The sequence below is a fragment of the Podarcis vaucheri genome, assembly GCF_965113315.1.
Source record: "Podarcis vaucheri genome assembly, chromosome: 13".
Classification (NCBI taxonomy): domain Eukaryota; kingdom Metazoa; phylum Chordata; class Lepidosauria; order Squamata; family Lacertidae; genus Podarcis; species Podarcis vaucheri.
Window position 1 is genome coordinate 17,997,759 of NC_138751.1, and position 15,913 is coordinate 18,013,671.

General features: G+C 48.3%; 3 protein-coding genes across 11 annotated transcripts in view; all 3 read right to left on the reverse strand.

Moving 5' to 3' along the window:
• TBRG1 (transforming growth factor beta regulator 1) overlaps positions 1 to 15,913 on the reverse strand; it is a 202,480-nt gene that overhangs the window by 145,704 nt on the left and 40,863 nt on the right. The gene's annotated exons all lie outside the window — the stretch shown is intronic.
• On the reverse strand, positions 920 to 7,480 carry ZNF784 (zinc finger protein 784). Of its 5 annotated transcripts, none has more exons than XM_082195949.1 (2): positions 7,041 to 7,480; positions 920 to 4,559 (listed from the first exon to the last, which is right to left on the reverse strand). In XM_082195949.1, the coding sequence occupies exon 2, from the start codon at positions 4,512 to 4,514 to the stop codon at positions 2,532 to 2,534; it is 1,983 nt and encodes a 660-aa protein (XP_082052075.1). In that variant the 5' UTR covers positions 4,515 to 4,559; positions 7,041 to 7,480; the 3' UTR covers positions 920 to 2,531. The 5 variants fall into 5 exon arrangements, with proteins under 5 accessions (XP_082052075.1, XP_082052074.1, XP_082052077.1 ...); XM_082195948.1 differs by having other exon boundaries at positions 7,035 to 7,480; XM_082195951.1 differs by lacking the exon at positions 7,041 to 7,480 and adding an exon at positions 6,956 to 7,001.
• On the reverse strand, positions 8,812 to 15,913 carry LOC309516997 (uncharacterized protein). Of its 5 annotated transcripts, XR_014213106.1 has the most exons (4): positions 14,775 to 15,913; positions 10,620 to 11,732; positions 9,279 to 9,402; positions 8,812 to 9,046 (listed from the first exon to the last, which is right to left on the reverse strand). XR_014213106.1 is itself a non-coding variant. In XM_082195979.1 (2 exons), exon 2 carries the CDS (start codon positions 11,687 to 11,689, stop codon positions 10,931 to 10,933), a length of 759 nt encoding a protein of 252 aa, XP_082052105.1. In that variant the 5' UTR covers positions 11,690 to 11,732; positions 14,775 to 15,913; the 3' UTR covers positions 8,812 to 10,930. The 5 variants fall into 5 exon arrangements, 1 of the variants encoding a protein (XP_082052105.1); XR_014213105.1 differs by lacking the exon at positions 9,279 to 9,402; XR_014213107.1 differs by having other exon boundaries at positions 8,812 to 9,402.

Consider the following 15,913-nt stretch of genomic DNA (forward strand, 5'->3'; position numbering starts at 1 on the left):
TGTTGCCGAGGGCCACCAAAAACGGTTTTGAGGGTTGTGCATTGGACCACCCTGATGTAGCCTGTGTTGTCTCCTGCGTTTTCCAGAACCCTCAGGCGAAAAGACTTTCCTCACTTGCTATCCAATCCTTTCACATTAAGATGTCAGTAACTGAACCTGGGACCTCTGTGCAAAGTCTCTGCTCTACGACTTGAGCTAGGTTCAGTTTTGGCTCATCCCTAAGAGGATGGGCAAGTTGGAGAAGCTGGAGAGCATCTGGCCCAGAAGACCGCGTTTGGCTCTTGCTTCCTTTTTTCTTTTGCTATTATGTATGTGGGAGGGGCCTAGATTAACACCAGGTAAATCTACATGATCATGTGTGACAAGGCATTTCTGTGATGCTCCATTTTGAAGGACATACTAAATATTTTATCTGCTATCACAAATGGAGCACTATGAAAAACATTGACAATTTAAACTGTAATACTTACAACATGGAATTGTTTTCTCTTGTGAGATTGGTACAATGCACCCAGCTCAGACAATGAAGCAAAAGTGCTGCATATAGGAAATGGCTGTCAAAACCTGGGAGGAGACCACGTAAACTTCAAATGTTTACACTGCAAGATCTGCAGTGAGAAATGCAGAACTAAGAATGCCTAGTCTCGGGGAAAAGCTAGAAAACTAAAGAGTTTTCATAAAGTGATGTGTGACTGAAAGGTCTAAACTGATAATATTTGGAGTGGATATTTAAGGTAACTGTTCAGTGGAACTATCTTTGGTAACAGTATGTAGCCTGAGAGGTTGGTTCAACAATTTTTTCTACCCAAATTTTCCCATTGGGGTTATATGCAAATTCAACTATGTTTAACAAAATATTTTTTAACTGGCTAGTGCTTGCAAAGCAAAATGTCAAGAATAATTTGGTTTTAAATGTGGCTACAACAACTTTTTAGAAGATTTTATTTCTACCTTTGGATTTCTGCTTACAACTTTTACAAGACTGGGGGACCTTTCTTCTAAAGACCTTTTCCCCAACTTCGTGTAACATGAACAAATCTTGATTTTCATCTTCTTTATTTACTTATAGCTCTTTTCAAATGCATTTAAAAAAATCATTTCAGATTTGCCCTCCTGAGGGTAAAAACACACATTAGAAATTGTGGGTTCGCTATGATCGCTATGAGCAGGACCATGCATCTGCTTTTTTAAAAAAGCAACAACAACCCAATACTGCATCAGTATACCTAGTGTTGGTATCTAATAGTACAATCCTATGTCTACTCAGAAGTAAGTCTAATGAGTTCATTGGGCTTTCTTCCAAGAAAACTGATATAGGATTACAGCCCAAACCATCTGCACTCTAGCAATTGTGTACAGTTACACAAATGAAGTAAATGATAACTTGCTTATTTCATATAATACCATTTTTCTTCTGCTAGCAGTGGGAAGGGGCAGACACCTGTACAAGGCACTGGTTTCTAGAAGTGCTCAGCTATTCCTTGCCCCAATTTCAGAAATGTTACCGACCGTTAGCCATGCACTTTAGGCGCCTCTCTTCGTTAGTTTGGTTCAGATGTAATGCCCAAACCAAGAAAAGTAGTACGATTTGGTTCACGGGTAATTGCAAACAGACAAACAAAAAGAGCTGCAAGATCCTAGCCCTCAAGCCTATGGCTACATTTAGATGGAATGCCAAACCACACTTTACATAATCAAGCCTTTAGACTTATTAATACATCATTGTTGTACCTCACCCTTCCAACAGGAGCACAGGGTGGCCTAAAGCTACAAATAAAACAAATATTGTTGGCGGCGGCAGCAACAGCAGCAGCATACTACCTTGAGAATTGCAAAACTCAAGTTTGACCCCAAAGCCTGGGTAAATAAAAGTGTTTTCAATTTATGTTAAAAGATTTCTCCTGTAGGGACCAAACAAATATCCCATGGGGGAGAGTTCCACATCGAGTGTTGCTGCATAAAATACCCTTTCCTGAGTAACTGCACTACTGACTGCTCTCTCCCCGCCCCCTTGCTCCAATTTCCTCCTGTACTTTGTTAACTTTGATTAAATCACCCATATTTTACTTGCAAGCCAGAATTAGAAACCATGGTTTGATTATAATCTCTAGGTCTAGTTTGCAGAAAATCTGCAAGAACCAGAAAGATCAAGAAGAGGGGGCAAGTAACTCACACCCAAGGCTTGCTCATGAAACATAACCATCGCTTGGCATTCTATCCAAAACACACCTGTGGGTCCAGAACAGGCTTCCTCAACCTCAGCCGTCCAGATGTTTTGAGACTACAATTCCCATCATCCCTGACCACTGGGCCTGCTAGCTAAGGATCATGGGAGTTGTAAGCCAAAAACATCTGAAGGGCTGAGGCTGAGGAAGCCTCGGCTAGAAGCTTGCTGTTTTCTACAAAGTTAAAAATGAGATTCTCAAAGACGCTGAAATCAGCATCTACTGTTGCAACGGTGCAGAAGTACGCGCAGCTCTGCCAACAGCTACAGTGTGCCATCTCCCCATGGAGAACTTCCTCCTCAAGAATCACTGTGACTTGGCACTCCATTGGTCTTTCGCCACCCCTTTAACACCAGGCCCAGCACCCTCCTGCCCATGAAGCCGGCGATGCTTGGCAAAATTGGAAGAGTTATTGAAGCGCCGGCAGCACACAGCACATTCAAAGGGCTTCTCCCCAGTGTGCAGTCTCCGGTGAGTGGCCAGGGCTGAGCTCTGCGTGAACCTCTTGCCACAGACAGCACACCCAAAGGGCCGTTCGCCCGTGTGCACCCGCAGGTGCTCCTTCAGATCTGTGGCACGACGGAACTGCTTGGGGCATGCAAAGCAGAGGAAAGGCTTGGAATCGAATGCTGACTGGGAGGGCTGATCATAAGGCTCAGGATCTTGGAAAGGAAAGCAAGGTGCAGAGCCCCCCTCTTCCCAGTTCTGAGCGGTGCTTCTAAACTCCTCTTGTAAGGAGCCATGACCAGGAGATGTGGAAATATCGTAAGGCAGAGAACATGGCTCAGGGCTCTCCAGTTCCCAGGGAGATACACCAGCAGGCATGTCCAAGGGAGAGCATCCTTCAAATTCCCCCCTTTCGCTACTTGTCTCCAAATCGGTCTCTTCCCAATCAGGACAGGACCAGACAGACACTTTTGCTGTGAGAGCATTAATCTTCCCCGGGGCACACGCTTGAAATGCCATCTCTTTCTGCTTGTTGCTGCTGCCATCTTGCCTCAGCAATCTGAAGTGACCAGCACCATTTTGTCTGAGGTCATGGGCAGCGATTCCATGGTGGCCATTTTGTCTTGACACTGAGGTGCTGAGGCGCCTGCTTGGATTCAGTGCGCTGACAGGGCATTCCCCTCTGCCATTCTGCTTTATGTGGGCACCAATGCTCTCCCCACTACTATGCTTTGGGCCCTTGAGGTAGTCTTCATTTGTTCTCCTTACTAAACAGCCCACAACTCCACTCTCTTGACTCAGCTTGTGGCTACCAGCTTCCAAAAGGCCTTTCCCACAACTGCCGTCATCTAACAGTAGCTTGCCATTGTGGCTGCCGACATGATGCTTCTGTTCTCCCTGAGTGTGGCTTCCCTCTGCTCTATTTTGCCTCAGGCCTATAGTGGGATTTTCACCACCAACGTACTTTTGGCGTCTGAAACTGTGGCCATTTTGCATCGGTCCCTGGCCGGTGCCACCATTTCCCCCCAGTCCACCTTTGCTATCACTTGCCTGCCTTAGACCCTTAGAATGGCCACTTTGCCTCAGTTCACGGTTAGGGCCACAACTAGCATTATCTCCCCTTAGTCTAATTTGCCTGAAATGGTCCACATCATCGCCAGGTTGCCTCAGGCCACTATCCTGGCTAAAGCCGTTCACATAAGGGCTGTTGGGGTCACGGCCTCTCTTGTTCTCGCCTTCCCTCAGTTCTTTGACGACCTGGCAGCCATTTTGTCTGGGCAGCAGGCCAGGGCTTATACTGTAGCCACCTTGTCTTTCTGCCAGCTGGCTCAACTTCTTCTCAGGTAGGAAGGCGCAGTCCTTCCCGTCACCTGCCTTGTCGCCGTAGCCAAACGGTTGCCCGTGGATGCGCTGGTGCTTGCGGAAGTTGGAGCCGTTGTTGAACGACTTAAAGCAGACGCCGCAGCGGAAGGGCCGCTCGCCAGTATGGATGCGCATGTGGCCAGAGAGCACTGAGCTCTGAGTAAAACGCTTGCCACAGATGCCACAGCCATACGGCCTTTCGCCTGTATGTACCCGCTCATGGTCGCGTCGGTCTGAGGCCCTCTTGAAGCGCTTGGGGCAGAAGGAGCAGCTGTAAGGCCTCTCGGCAAGGAAGGACAGGGCCTCTTGGTTGCCAGGCAACCATCCCCGGGGCTCGGCCAAGAGGCTTTTGCAGCCCTGGCATTGTGGAGCCTGCCCTTTGGGCCCAGCAAGACTCGGCAGCTCCTCCTGGCACAGCGGGCAGACGGGGGGCAATCCTGGAGTTGCCTCTTCTTTCACTCTAACCAGCTGGATTTCCATCGGCGGGTCCACACCAGCAGAATGCCTGCTTCACAGCATCTTCCCCTGGAAATAGTAGGAAAGGCAGAGATGTAAACAGAGCGGGTACGGTGGGCAGATCAAATAGCCAGAGCTTGAATTACACGGGGAGCAGTAGAAGCCTGGTTTCCTTACCTATTGCTTTTAGAAGGCTGAAGAGGAAAGAGATGATTCGGCTAAATCCTGAAGGAATCAGGGACTGGGGGGGGCTATGAATGTAATTCACCTCCCTTCCCTAACCCAAGACACATGCTGGTTTCATTTAAGTAAGTTTGTACTCAATCTTTCTATCTAAGAATGCCCAACGAGGCTAAAAGCAAAATATAAAAGCAACATCAATGTAACCAAGTTAAGCTGGTCAGTTGAGAACAATATGAAAACAAGACAGCAGCAGTTAAAATATTGAAGGAAATAAAAATCCTCCAATTAAACAAATGTCAACTGGAATTGATCTGTCTTAAAGCAATGGCAAAAAATTATCAGAGGAAACACCAGAAGGGTCTCCTTGGGCAGACAATTCCCCAGACTCCATGTGGCCACAGAAAGGTTCACTCATGTGTGATCCCATTGAATCTTTCTTTCTCTCTCTTTCTTTCTCTTTGTTTATGCATTTTTACAACTTATATATACACCATAAAATATTCATCATTATTTCTTATCCTTGGACTTCCCAGTCTAACTCTCCATGGTGTTCTAGGTAGTCTTTTGTCGGCTGCATAATCTATTATTCCATCCATTTTTGTCACAAATCTTCCTTTATTTAATGTTATCTGCTGCTCTTATGTTCATTCCTACTTGTAGGTTAAACTATTATACCCTCTGAGATACTTTTCAAAACACTTCCACTCATCTCTTATCCGTGACTCATCCTTATTTCTTAGTTTAGCGGTCATAGTTACTAATTCTGTGTATTCTATCAATTTATTCTGCCATATTTCTTTCGTGGGAATCTTTTTTTCTTTCCATTTCTTCACATATACCACTTTAGCTGCGGTGGTTGCGTTTAAAAAGAGATCAAGTGCCTTTTTCAGGACATCCTAATAGAAAGGCCTCAGGTCTTTTGGGAAATGTGATCTTAAGGATCTTTTTAAATTCTGTATTAATCATCTCCCAGAATTCTCTAGCATAGTTCCCATTGAATTTCAGCTAAAAGCAGAACTTACTACGAAGCCTTTACAATGTGTTTTCATGTGCCTGAGTTGGGTACAAATACTTTAAATGAACAAACAAGCATGTCTGGTATCCCCAGCTTAAATCAGACCTCACCAGGTGTCAGCAACCTTTTTCAGCCCCTACGGTCCCTCAGACCATGTGGTGGGCTGGACTATATTTTTTTGGGGAAACCGAACGAATTCCTATGCTCCACAAATAACCCAGAGATGCATTTTTAATAAAAGGGCACATTCTACCCATGCAAAAACACGCTGATTCCCGGACCATCTGTGGGCCAGATTGAGAAAGCGATTGGGCCGCATCCAGCCCAACAGGCCTTAGGTTGCCTGCCCCTGCTCTACACCCAAGGATGCAGAAGTCTCCCCCACAGCGAGTGTGTCCTGAACTTCCCAGATAACTTGTTCAGCTCTTAGCTCTAACCCAAATCTTTCCCTGGTTTAAATCCTCGCCCAAGGAACCCAGGCATCCTGACCACCAAGCTGACTGGCTGGACTTCACTGTTTTCAGTGCTCATCCGAAGCACCCCAACTCCAAGTCTGCTGCTCCCTTCCCAGACAAGCCAGGATCACTGCAGGGAAACTCCGTGTGAAAAGGCTGTTTACCTCTGAATCAGAGGTGCGGGTGGGGGGGGGGGGTAAACAAGAAACGGGAGGACCACCATCATCTTTATCCAGCCCCTCCGGATGGATGAGCTTTCGGCCTGGCCCAGAAAATGCCATCCTTGACCCTAGCAACCCCCCCACCACCTGCCCCAAATCTTGCTTTCTTACCTCCTAGGCCCCTTTCGATGGAGCCTCTGAACCAATCAAAGAGCCCAGCCCAGCGTCCCGGCTCCCGAGTTCCCCTCCGGGGCTCTTAACCCGCCCCACACCCTCCAAGCCGCCTGCCCTCCAAATTTCACCGGCCCCCTCCCTCCCGGGCATCCTGGCTGCCAGCCAAAAGCGTCCCAACCCCGTTTAGATCTCTCCCCCTCCGCCCCCAGCTGCGATCTCCGATCAGATCCCGCTCGTCCTCCTCCCTGAACGAGTCCGGCTTCTTGGCGGAGAGAACAATAGCCCGGAGCTGGGCGAGCATGGCCAAAGGTGGAGGGCAGGGGACCCGCCGCTGGCCAGGCGGCCGGGGGCCGCGCCATCGACGGTGCTCGTGCTGCAAGCCCTCCGCCCCGCGCCTCTGGGTTGACTCGGGGTCCCTTTGTCCCTCCCTCTCCCCCCCCCGCCTGCCCACCCCCCATTGGCACGCGAGTCCCCTACTCATCCTCGGGCATTGCACCCGGCAGCCGCTCCTGGCCGCTGACATCCCCTCCTCCTGCTCCACAAAGGAATCCCTCACCTGTACCTGCTCCATCCAGGCTGGTACCGGGGAGATTCTGCAGCGCCGCCGCCGTCCCTGTGCAACTTTCCGCCTCCTTCAGGGGGAAGAAACAGTTGGGAAAACTCCCCTCCCCCTTTTCCCTCCTCCCCATCCCGAATGCGCACCTCCCCTTTAAGTGCAACCAAAAAGGAAATTAAAGGGAACTGGGAGATGGCCCTGGCTTTTTGTCTGCAGTCAGAAATACAAGCAATACATGACCACTCTTCCCCCCCCGCCCCACCTCCTTTCCCTCTTTTAAAGACACAGCCGCCCCGCTTGCAAAGTAGGGAGAATCAGAGGCTGGTTCTGTGATTTAGCTTAGTTCAAATACGCTTTATCCGCGGTGTAATAAACCAGGATGAATTAGAATAGGGTCTGTACTGCAAAGCACTTTTTGAGGTTCCAAATGCTCGCGTTTGCATCTTTATTCTACTCACGAGAGCATAAGACACCCCCCAGTCCATATCCTGTTCTTTCAGTGGTGAACCAGATGCCAATGGGAAGACCACAAGCAAGGCATTAACGAAACAGCCCTCTCCCCTTTTGTGACTGGTATTCAGAGACACACTGCCTCCAACACTGGGTTGTAGAACACAGCCATTGTGATTAGTAGCTATCTGTAGTTTCATCCTCCACGAATTTGTCTGTCTGGGTTGGTGGCTAGCACCTCATACTGTGGGAGCAGATTCCACAGTTTAACCAGGCACGTGCGCCTTTCTGGAATCTTCTAACGTTCTCAGGACGGCCCTGAGAGAGAGGTTTTTCCTCTCTGTCCACTTCCCCCACATCACACACAATTCCATACAACTTCCTCATGAAAAAGCAGGTTTAAAAATCTATTTTTAACATATACTATCATACCAGCATCTCCGCTGTAACAACTTTTATCTTTTCTCTCTAGACTGAGGAGCAGGATGTCATCGAACCAGTATGTACACCCTAAAACATATTCTGAACTGATGTCAGTTTGCTTTGAACAATTCTGTATGCAGTTTTTCAAAGGAGAATTTGCATTTCCAAGCACGCCTGCTTTCATTCCACATCCCTTCCCCTAAAGCAAGGTTCTGGACTGCTTGGCCAATGTATGGGTCAAGCTGGGAAAACAAGCATTTACTCTATGACCTCTGTGCTCATGTTCCTGTACCGCTTTATCCTGGTAGGCTAACATACCCAGCTTTTAAAACTAAAATAATAAGCATTCCAAATTCTCTGGAAATGCAAATGTTGGGTTCATAATAAAGCATGTAGCTGAGAAAGCTTATGCAAAACAAGTGATATACTTACATTTTATTGATTTACATATTTTGAGTACTCAGCTGGCAGATTCTTGACGCATATTTGGTTTTTGTAATAAAAAAAAAAATCATAAAAGGATGCTACGTTCAGTGTGCATCCCACACTTCCTCCTTCAACAAAACCTCTTTAGAGAAAGCCAAGACAGACCACTGAGCCATCTGTTTTGTCCGCTCCACAATGCCAGGCAGCGGCAATCCATGGTTTCAGAGTGGAGTTTCTCTAAGACCTACCTGGAGGTCAGGGATTGAACCTAGGACCATCTGCAATGAAGAGCAGCTGCTCTACCCCTGAGCTTATAGCACTCACCCCACTTGCTATGTTCAAGGAAATCAAGTGATTCTCCACATCTTGAGAAAAGACCTTTTGCAAATGTCTAGAAGTTACACAGCTGAAAGGCACTCTTCTCAAACCCAGCAAAGGGCTAAATTCTTGCCAACGGATCTACATCCTCTCAACGAAATGGAAGTAACACAGCAGAACTTTATTCGTTTAGCACACAAAGATGAACCAAAACCCCAGAGGATTGTTTTTAATTAAAAAAAAAAAGGAAGACACACACAGTTTAAAAATTCCACACTAAATATGAAGCAGAGGAAACATGATCCAGGAATCTCCCTGGCAAGCTTTGGAGGTACCAGGCTAGCCGATACCTTGGAACACATGCCTGTATATCGATGTCTCCTGATTGTTTCTCCCTGTCGAGGAAACAGAGGTTCTATGTTTGTTAATTATTGTAGGAAACCACAGCAGTCTTATCACATACATCCCACAGGCAGTAAGCCTGGGATGAAGACCAACATTTTCTGTTGCTGCATATCTGGGGTTGAAACCCACCCACCCCGTAAGTATATAGACCATGGCCTGCAACTCTTTGGGAAGCTGGTTGAAATGGTTCTAATTAGGGGGCAGAAGAAAACAAGGCCTGACCAGAGTTGATGGGTCCACACATGGATCTGATCTGGAGGCTGTACTACCAGTAGCAGCAGCAGCAGCAGCAGCAGCAGCCGCTGGAAGGAATGTAGAATCACCAACTCTGTTTCCCTGGAAAAATCTGGAGGGTTTGGAAATAAGAGACTGTTAAGGCTGGTAAGTTGGGGAATATCCCATATTCCATCCTTCAACACCCATACTCCCCATCTACATTTTTAAATAATAGTAATAATTCAGAGCCAGAATTCATTAAAGCAGTGCTTTATAGATGGAAGGACAGGTTAGGAGGAGCCTTAAGGAAATGCAAAAAAAACCCCAACCCTGGACTCCTTCTAATTTTAGCCAAATTGTGGTCCCCTGTAGCCTTCAAAAAGCAGTAGCCAAGGGGGCTGCTGCAACAGGTAAAGGGTGCCAGGCCCTCTCTGGCTCCCCTGTAATTTGGGCACTGCCTTAAAGAAAAGTGACTTTCTTCCTGCACATGGAATTCAGCTGATGTTTCACCCAGCCTTCTCTTGCCTCTTGCTCATACTCCTTCAATAGGCTCTTTATTGTAAAGGAAGGAGGGGGAGAAATTTGGGCCCAGGCGTTCTTGAGGTGGAATGTCAGGATTCAAGGCCACAGCCTCCATCGTACATCAAGTAGCCATGCAGCTGTATGAGACGCTTGCAGAGGACTCAAAATAAAGAACCAAAATTTGCCAGATTCGATTTGAACCTCTCGCTAAATTCAACTGGAAGCCCTGCATGGCTATTGTAGAGTAAGGAGAGTTCTCTTCATGGCTGCCCACCACCTGCTTTTAATCTGGAACCAAATTCTGCATGAAAGCAAAGCAGATCTTCCTAAAATAGGCATGCGCTAGTTTTCCTGACAGGCTGAGGTCTCCGTACTGTGTCTGTGGGTCACAATGCATACATGAGAGGGCTAGCCCCTAGTAGATTCGAAGGCCAAGTCTGCCGATGAGGAGGTTTTTAACAGGCATGCATTGCCATTCTGCATGATAGCATACCCTCCAGGCATACACAGAGGGGACAGTGTCTGCGCCATAATGCAGGTTCTAGGCAGGGTCTGCTGGATTCCTCCCTCCACATATCCCCAATATGCCGCAAGAACTTCTCCCTATGACACCGTGGCAGAAACAGATGCTAGAAGGCAATGCTCTGTGTTGCAGAGCTTGGCCCGTGAATCCATGCTGGATGTGAGTGACCTATGGGGGTAGTGGAAACTCGGGTGGGGACAAAGCAGGAGGCAAAGAATCCCCCTGCCAGGTTGCGAGAAGCACAGACAGATGGGATAGACAAGGTTCTACAAAAGGCGGAAGGTAGGCCAGTGTGTCCATACCAAGTCCTTGCGGCCTGAGAAGGCAGGAGGGACCTAAGCTGGGATTTTGCAAGCTGGCTATCGCATGCCGGATAGTTTGTGGCATAGGTGGGTGAGGTTCTCCATTCCCATTTCCCCCATGCAACAGCTAGTCATTGGGCCAGCAAATGGAGAAGTATCAGGTCCATAAAGACATGGCATCTGCAGGCCAGGGTTGCCGTCGCATGGGTGGGTGCCTAGCTGCGCCCAGGTGGTAGATGTCTAAGGCCTGGGTGGGCAGCGAGGTTCTCATGCCTCTCGTGGCACAACTTCAGTCTCGAAAAGGCTGGCCTTTACGGCGTCGGGAGGAGCTGCAGGCGGTGCTTCCGGCGGATGTGCCTCTGGAGGGTGTTGCGCTCCCCAAAGCGCATGTGGCAGGCCTCGCACTGGTAGGGCCGCTCCCCCGTGTGCACCCGCTGGTGGTGCGAGAGCTCCCCCGAGTCACGGAAGCTGCGCTGGCAGATGGGGCACTGGTGGGGCTTCCGGCCCGAGTGGGTGTACTTGTGGCGCTCCAAGTGGGACGTGCGCTTGAAGGCCTTGCCGCACGCCCGGCAGACGTGGGGCTTGCTCTCCGAGTGGGTGATACTGTGGCGCTGCAGGTAAGACAGGTACTCAAATGTCCGCGAGCACACGGGACAGCTGTACACCTTGCGCAAGGACCCTCCGCTCCCGCCCCCTTCTGGGTCCCCTGCCGCTCCCACCCCCTCTTCCACCAGCACTGTGTATGGCAGCCCTTGGCTGTCAATCAGCAAGTAGCGCCCCAGTCGAGAGGGTTCCCCTTGTTCTGTGCCTCCTGTCCCTCCAGGAACAAGTGCCCGCCTCCCTGCTCCTGGCAGCCCATTCAATCCCTGAAGGAGGGCGCTACCAGGAGAAGGCAATGGCGGGCGAGAGAGTTTAGGAGGCGACGTTTGGACACCCCCTCCCTCACCCCCCAGCTCCAGCTTGATGGGTTGTCCCGCATGGCTTGATGGCTCTTGTGGACTGAGGGGTTCCAAGGTTTCTGGTGGTCTTTGGGAGTCTCCTATAGACTTGGAATGTCTCTGCAGCTCCATAAGTATCTCCTTATGTGTATTCCCTTGGGTTGGAATGCCAGGTCTGCAATAAGAAAGAAAGCACATTAATTGGGAAAAGTGGGAGGGGGGAGTCATATGGGTCACACAACTTTTAGAGCTGCAATTATGTAGGGCTGCCAGTAAGGCTGGGCAATATCTAGTTTTCAACATTGTGATATATCACCAGCTAAACATAGCAAAACATATTGATATATCACAATGTCTGAAATAAGGATGGAGCTATATAGATGTATTAGCTGGCATCACAGTTTTTCCCACATACGCACACACACAGAGGATTTGTGATATACTGCCAGATCAAAAATTATGAAACGGTTATCATGATATGGACTTCAGCCCTAGCTGCCAGCCAATTAAAAGAGCTGTACTGCAACTGATTTGTCACCCACTTGTCTTTTTTTTAAAGAATCAATTCCATTAATAAATAGCCTATAACCAACCCTCAATATGGATGCTTTTTAGAGAGACTAATATAGCCCTTTAGAGAAGCCAAATATAGCTAGCAGCGTAATAAAGAACAGCTACCACTCATTGTTTAGAATAGGAGGTATTTTGAATGTTTTCTTATTCACGCTTGGTACACCAATATCAGAACCACAATATCTACACATAATAAGTCATTGCGTCCTTACTGTACAACACTACCCAACAACTTTGGTGTCTACTGATTACTCAGTCGACAGCCCAAAGTCACACATGCTTACATGGAAACAAGACTTTGTTTGATGGGACTTACTCCCGGGCAGGTCTAAGGCTGCAATCCTAAGCACACTTACTTGACAGTAAATCTACTTGAATTTGGCAAACAAGCACAGGACTGGACTGCAAAATTTTAGCTGGTTCGTTTATGAAGCTTACAGCCCCAGCAAATAAAGCTACTAACCCTGCAATCCTATACAGATTTAATTAAGTGTTGTTCCTATTGGACATTGAGGGACTGACTTCACACTTGCCTGGGCTGCTCCTTCCCTAGATTTGGCGATTTCACACATGTTGAGTTCCAAGGAAGCTTCCTAGCAAAATTCTTAAAGACACATACTGTACAAAGTAGCATGTGAATGCAACCTTTGTTTTTTACCATCTGTGGAAAGAACCAGATCTTATTGAGCTGTAGGCTACAGGTGAGTGATCTAAAGCCCCCAACATTGTTTTATGGGGCTTCCAGCTTCCTCTGAACTCTGGACTCTCATACTTCCATCCCCCCCCCACCCTGAGTTCCTCCTTCCTGTTGGCTTCTTCTTTATTTTTTCCATCTTTTGCCTCTCCCTCTCTCTCTTCCTCCTCCCCTTAAAGGAGTGCCTGGCGTGCTCTGGTCCATGGGGTCAGGAAGAGTCAGACACAACTAAACAACTAAACAACAACAACAGAAGGGGAAAGATTTTGAATGATACATATAAACTGGTTTTAAATTTTTTTCTGGCTGTATCATCATAATAATTATCACTTCCTGAATTTATATCCCACCCTTCCTCTCGAATGAGCCCAGGATGGCAAACAGATCTACAATTCAAAAATAAAAACAAAGTAGAAACAGATTAAAACATTCAAACAATAATTGCAATTAAAAGCATACTTCTATCCAATGTTCTAGTATGCCAGTATTCAGTGTTCAGTTTGAGGAAATGCATTCCAGAACATTAACTGTATTGGTTTGTTATACTGTACAGTACTTTAAAAAAAGTATTTGTACACTTATTTGAGAATAAACCTATCAAACCCAGTGATGCTTATTTCTGAGTAGACCTGTATAGAGGTGGTAGTTTAATTTGAAGTAAAAGTGGTGAAAATAGAAGAGTGATGTTTATTCCAGATTAGTTAAGCCAGAACAAATATGTCTGTGGCTCTTCCCATCAATTCTGGCTCCATCTACTGCTAGCATTTGGCCACCCTGAAAGATGACCCCTGAAGGAATGTGGCCCTCAAAAGGAAAAAAAAACCATGCCTAGCTCATCTATAGCAGGTATATATAATACCATCAACCATTACAGCAGAGTTAGATGGCAGGGGGTCTATCTAAATAAATGCTGTCTAAAAGGCCACAGTAGGAAGATGTGATAAGATTTCATCCTCTACTCAGGCAAGGAGGGAGGAGAGGTTACAACATGGAGAAGGAACCACTAAAAATGGAAAGAACTTGGAAAACGTGGAAATGTAGTGCCAGAATCTAGGTATATAGTATCTATATACCTCTTCACTAACACCTAGAAGTTTGTGAGAATCCCTGACCTGAGGCTGTTGGGGGGAAAGTCCTGATATTATTACACCTCAGCTATACCAAAGTATAGCAAGCAGTTTGTGTTGCAGTGTGAATGTGTGGTCAAAGGTGGGGTTGGGGTTCACACGTCTCCTCTGCCTGTCCTCCATTTCTGGTTTTGTCCAACATTCTGCCAAATACTTCTAGGAAGCTTACAAAGTAGGGTGTTTAGAGGCATACTGATACAGTGGTACCTTGGGTTACATACGCTTCAGGTTACATACGCTTCAGGTTACAGACTCTGCTAACCCAGAAATAGTGCTTCAGGTTAAGAACTTTGCTTCAGGATAAGAACAGAAATCGGGCTCCAGCGGTGCGGCGGCAGCAGGAGGCCCCATTAGCTAAAGTGGTGCTTCAGGTTAAGAACAGTTTCAGGTTAAGAACGGACCTCCGGAACAAATTAAGTACTTACCCCAAGGTACCACTGTACTGAAGATCAAATTAGCTATCATGGTCATTCATATGGTCAAAGCTGGGGTGGAATAAATGGGAATGGCTCTGGTGGGTGGAGCTGAGGGAAGATATGGTGGGAGAGCTTTGGTGGGGTGGGTGGGACTTGGAGCACTTCCACTTTCTGTAGGCATCAACTGCCTCCATCCCCGGCTCTGGGGCTCTTCCATCAACATTCTAATATAGGCCACCTGTCATTAGGTTATGCAACAGCTTTCCTAAACTCCTAGTCTTGCAGACTTACACACAGCCTAAGGACTGGCATCAAAATTCCAAAATATCTTTCTTGGCAGACACCCAGGTTACTTTCTCTCTCACTTAGCCCCCTTCCTCCATATGAAGAACTGGATCCAAACTTACCCTGCTTGGGTGGCGTTCCAAAGTCTCAATCTCAACTCTCATTTCTGCACCAAAACCTCATGCCAAGGTGAGGCAGGCACCAGAACATGCCCTTTGCTTCCATCCTGGCGTGAAGTAAGCTGTAATGTCCAGGTGGAGAACAGAGGGGTCTTCCAGTCTATGATCCAAGGCGGCAGTATTAGCTGGCAGTGGATGGCACGGATCCGAGCGAAACAGTTAGCGGCACCAATCCGGGGCGCATGTTGGATCGTAGCCGGCAACAGAACGTGGCCCAGGTCCAAAGTTACCATGAAGAAAGAGGAAGGGATTGAGCAATGCCACCTTGGCACCCGAGGCACGGCAGGCGGATCTAGAAGTAGCAACCCAAGAAGCAGCAAAGTTGCCCGGCAGCAATGATCCAGAGGAAGCGATATATGGCACCTATCCAGCAGGCACGCACGTTCTGGCAAAGGTAAAAGGATCCAAGCCTTCAGGTTTCGGGGAGTTGGCATCCGGCTCCAAACGTCAGTTTAGCAACAGCAGCAACAGCAGCCTCCACCCACCAACCCGCCGCCCCGCTTGATAGCAGAGAGGGATATTAGGATAAGAGGGAGGTAAGCCTCCCCAGGTGCCCCTCCGCTCCCCCCAGAAAGCAAAGCCGTGGGCATCCAGAGCCAGGTGCCCTCTTGCCCCGCTGCCTCCCCCTGCAGCTGCCCATCAGAAGCCCAGGCTATTCAGGGCAGAGAAGGGGAAACTGAGGACGGGGGGGGGAGACCCCGGGGTGCCCTGAGGAGGGGGGGAGGGTCTCTGTCAGGGTGGGGCTAAGCGAGGGGGGCTTCTACCTCGCTCTTCCTGGGGGAGGTTGGAGGTGGTGGGGAAGGAGGAGGAGGTGGGTGTCGCAGCGAAAAGTGTCCTGACGGAAACGCGGCGGCTTCTCCCACCGGCTCACGCCGAAGAGGTTCCCAGATCAACGTTCGTCCTCTCGCGCACAGAGGGAGCGGGTCGCGGAGGTGGCTTCTCGCGCACCTTCTGTAGAGCCAAGGGGGATCCTGCCCCCCCCCGGGCGAGGGCGCTCGCCTCCGCGACCCACGGAGACCCTGCCTCGCCTCCCTTCCCTCCACCGCCTCCTCTCCAGAACTTGGCGCAGCCCCTGAATCTGC

Excerpts from the sequence above, each read along its gene's own strand:
- LOC309516997 (XM_082195979.1), bottom strand. The coding sequence starts at position 11,689 with ATGGAGCTGCAGAGACATTCCAAGTCTATAGGAGACTCCCAAAGACCA.
- ZNF784 (XM_082195949.1), bottom strand. The coding sequence starts at position 4,514 with ATGGAAATCCAGCTGGTTAGAGTGAAAGAAGAGGCAACTCCAGGATTG.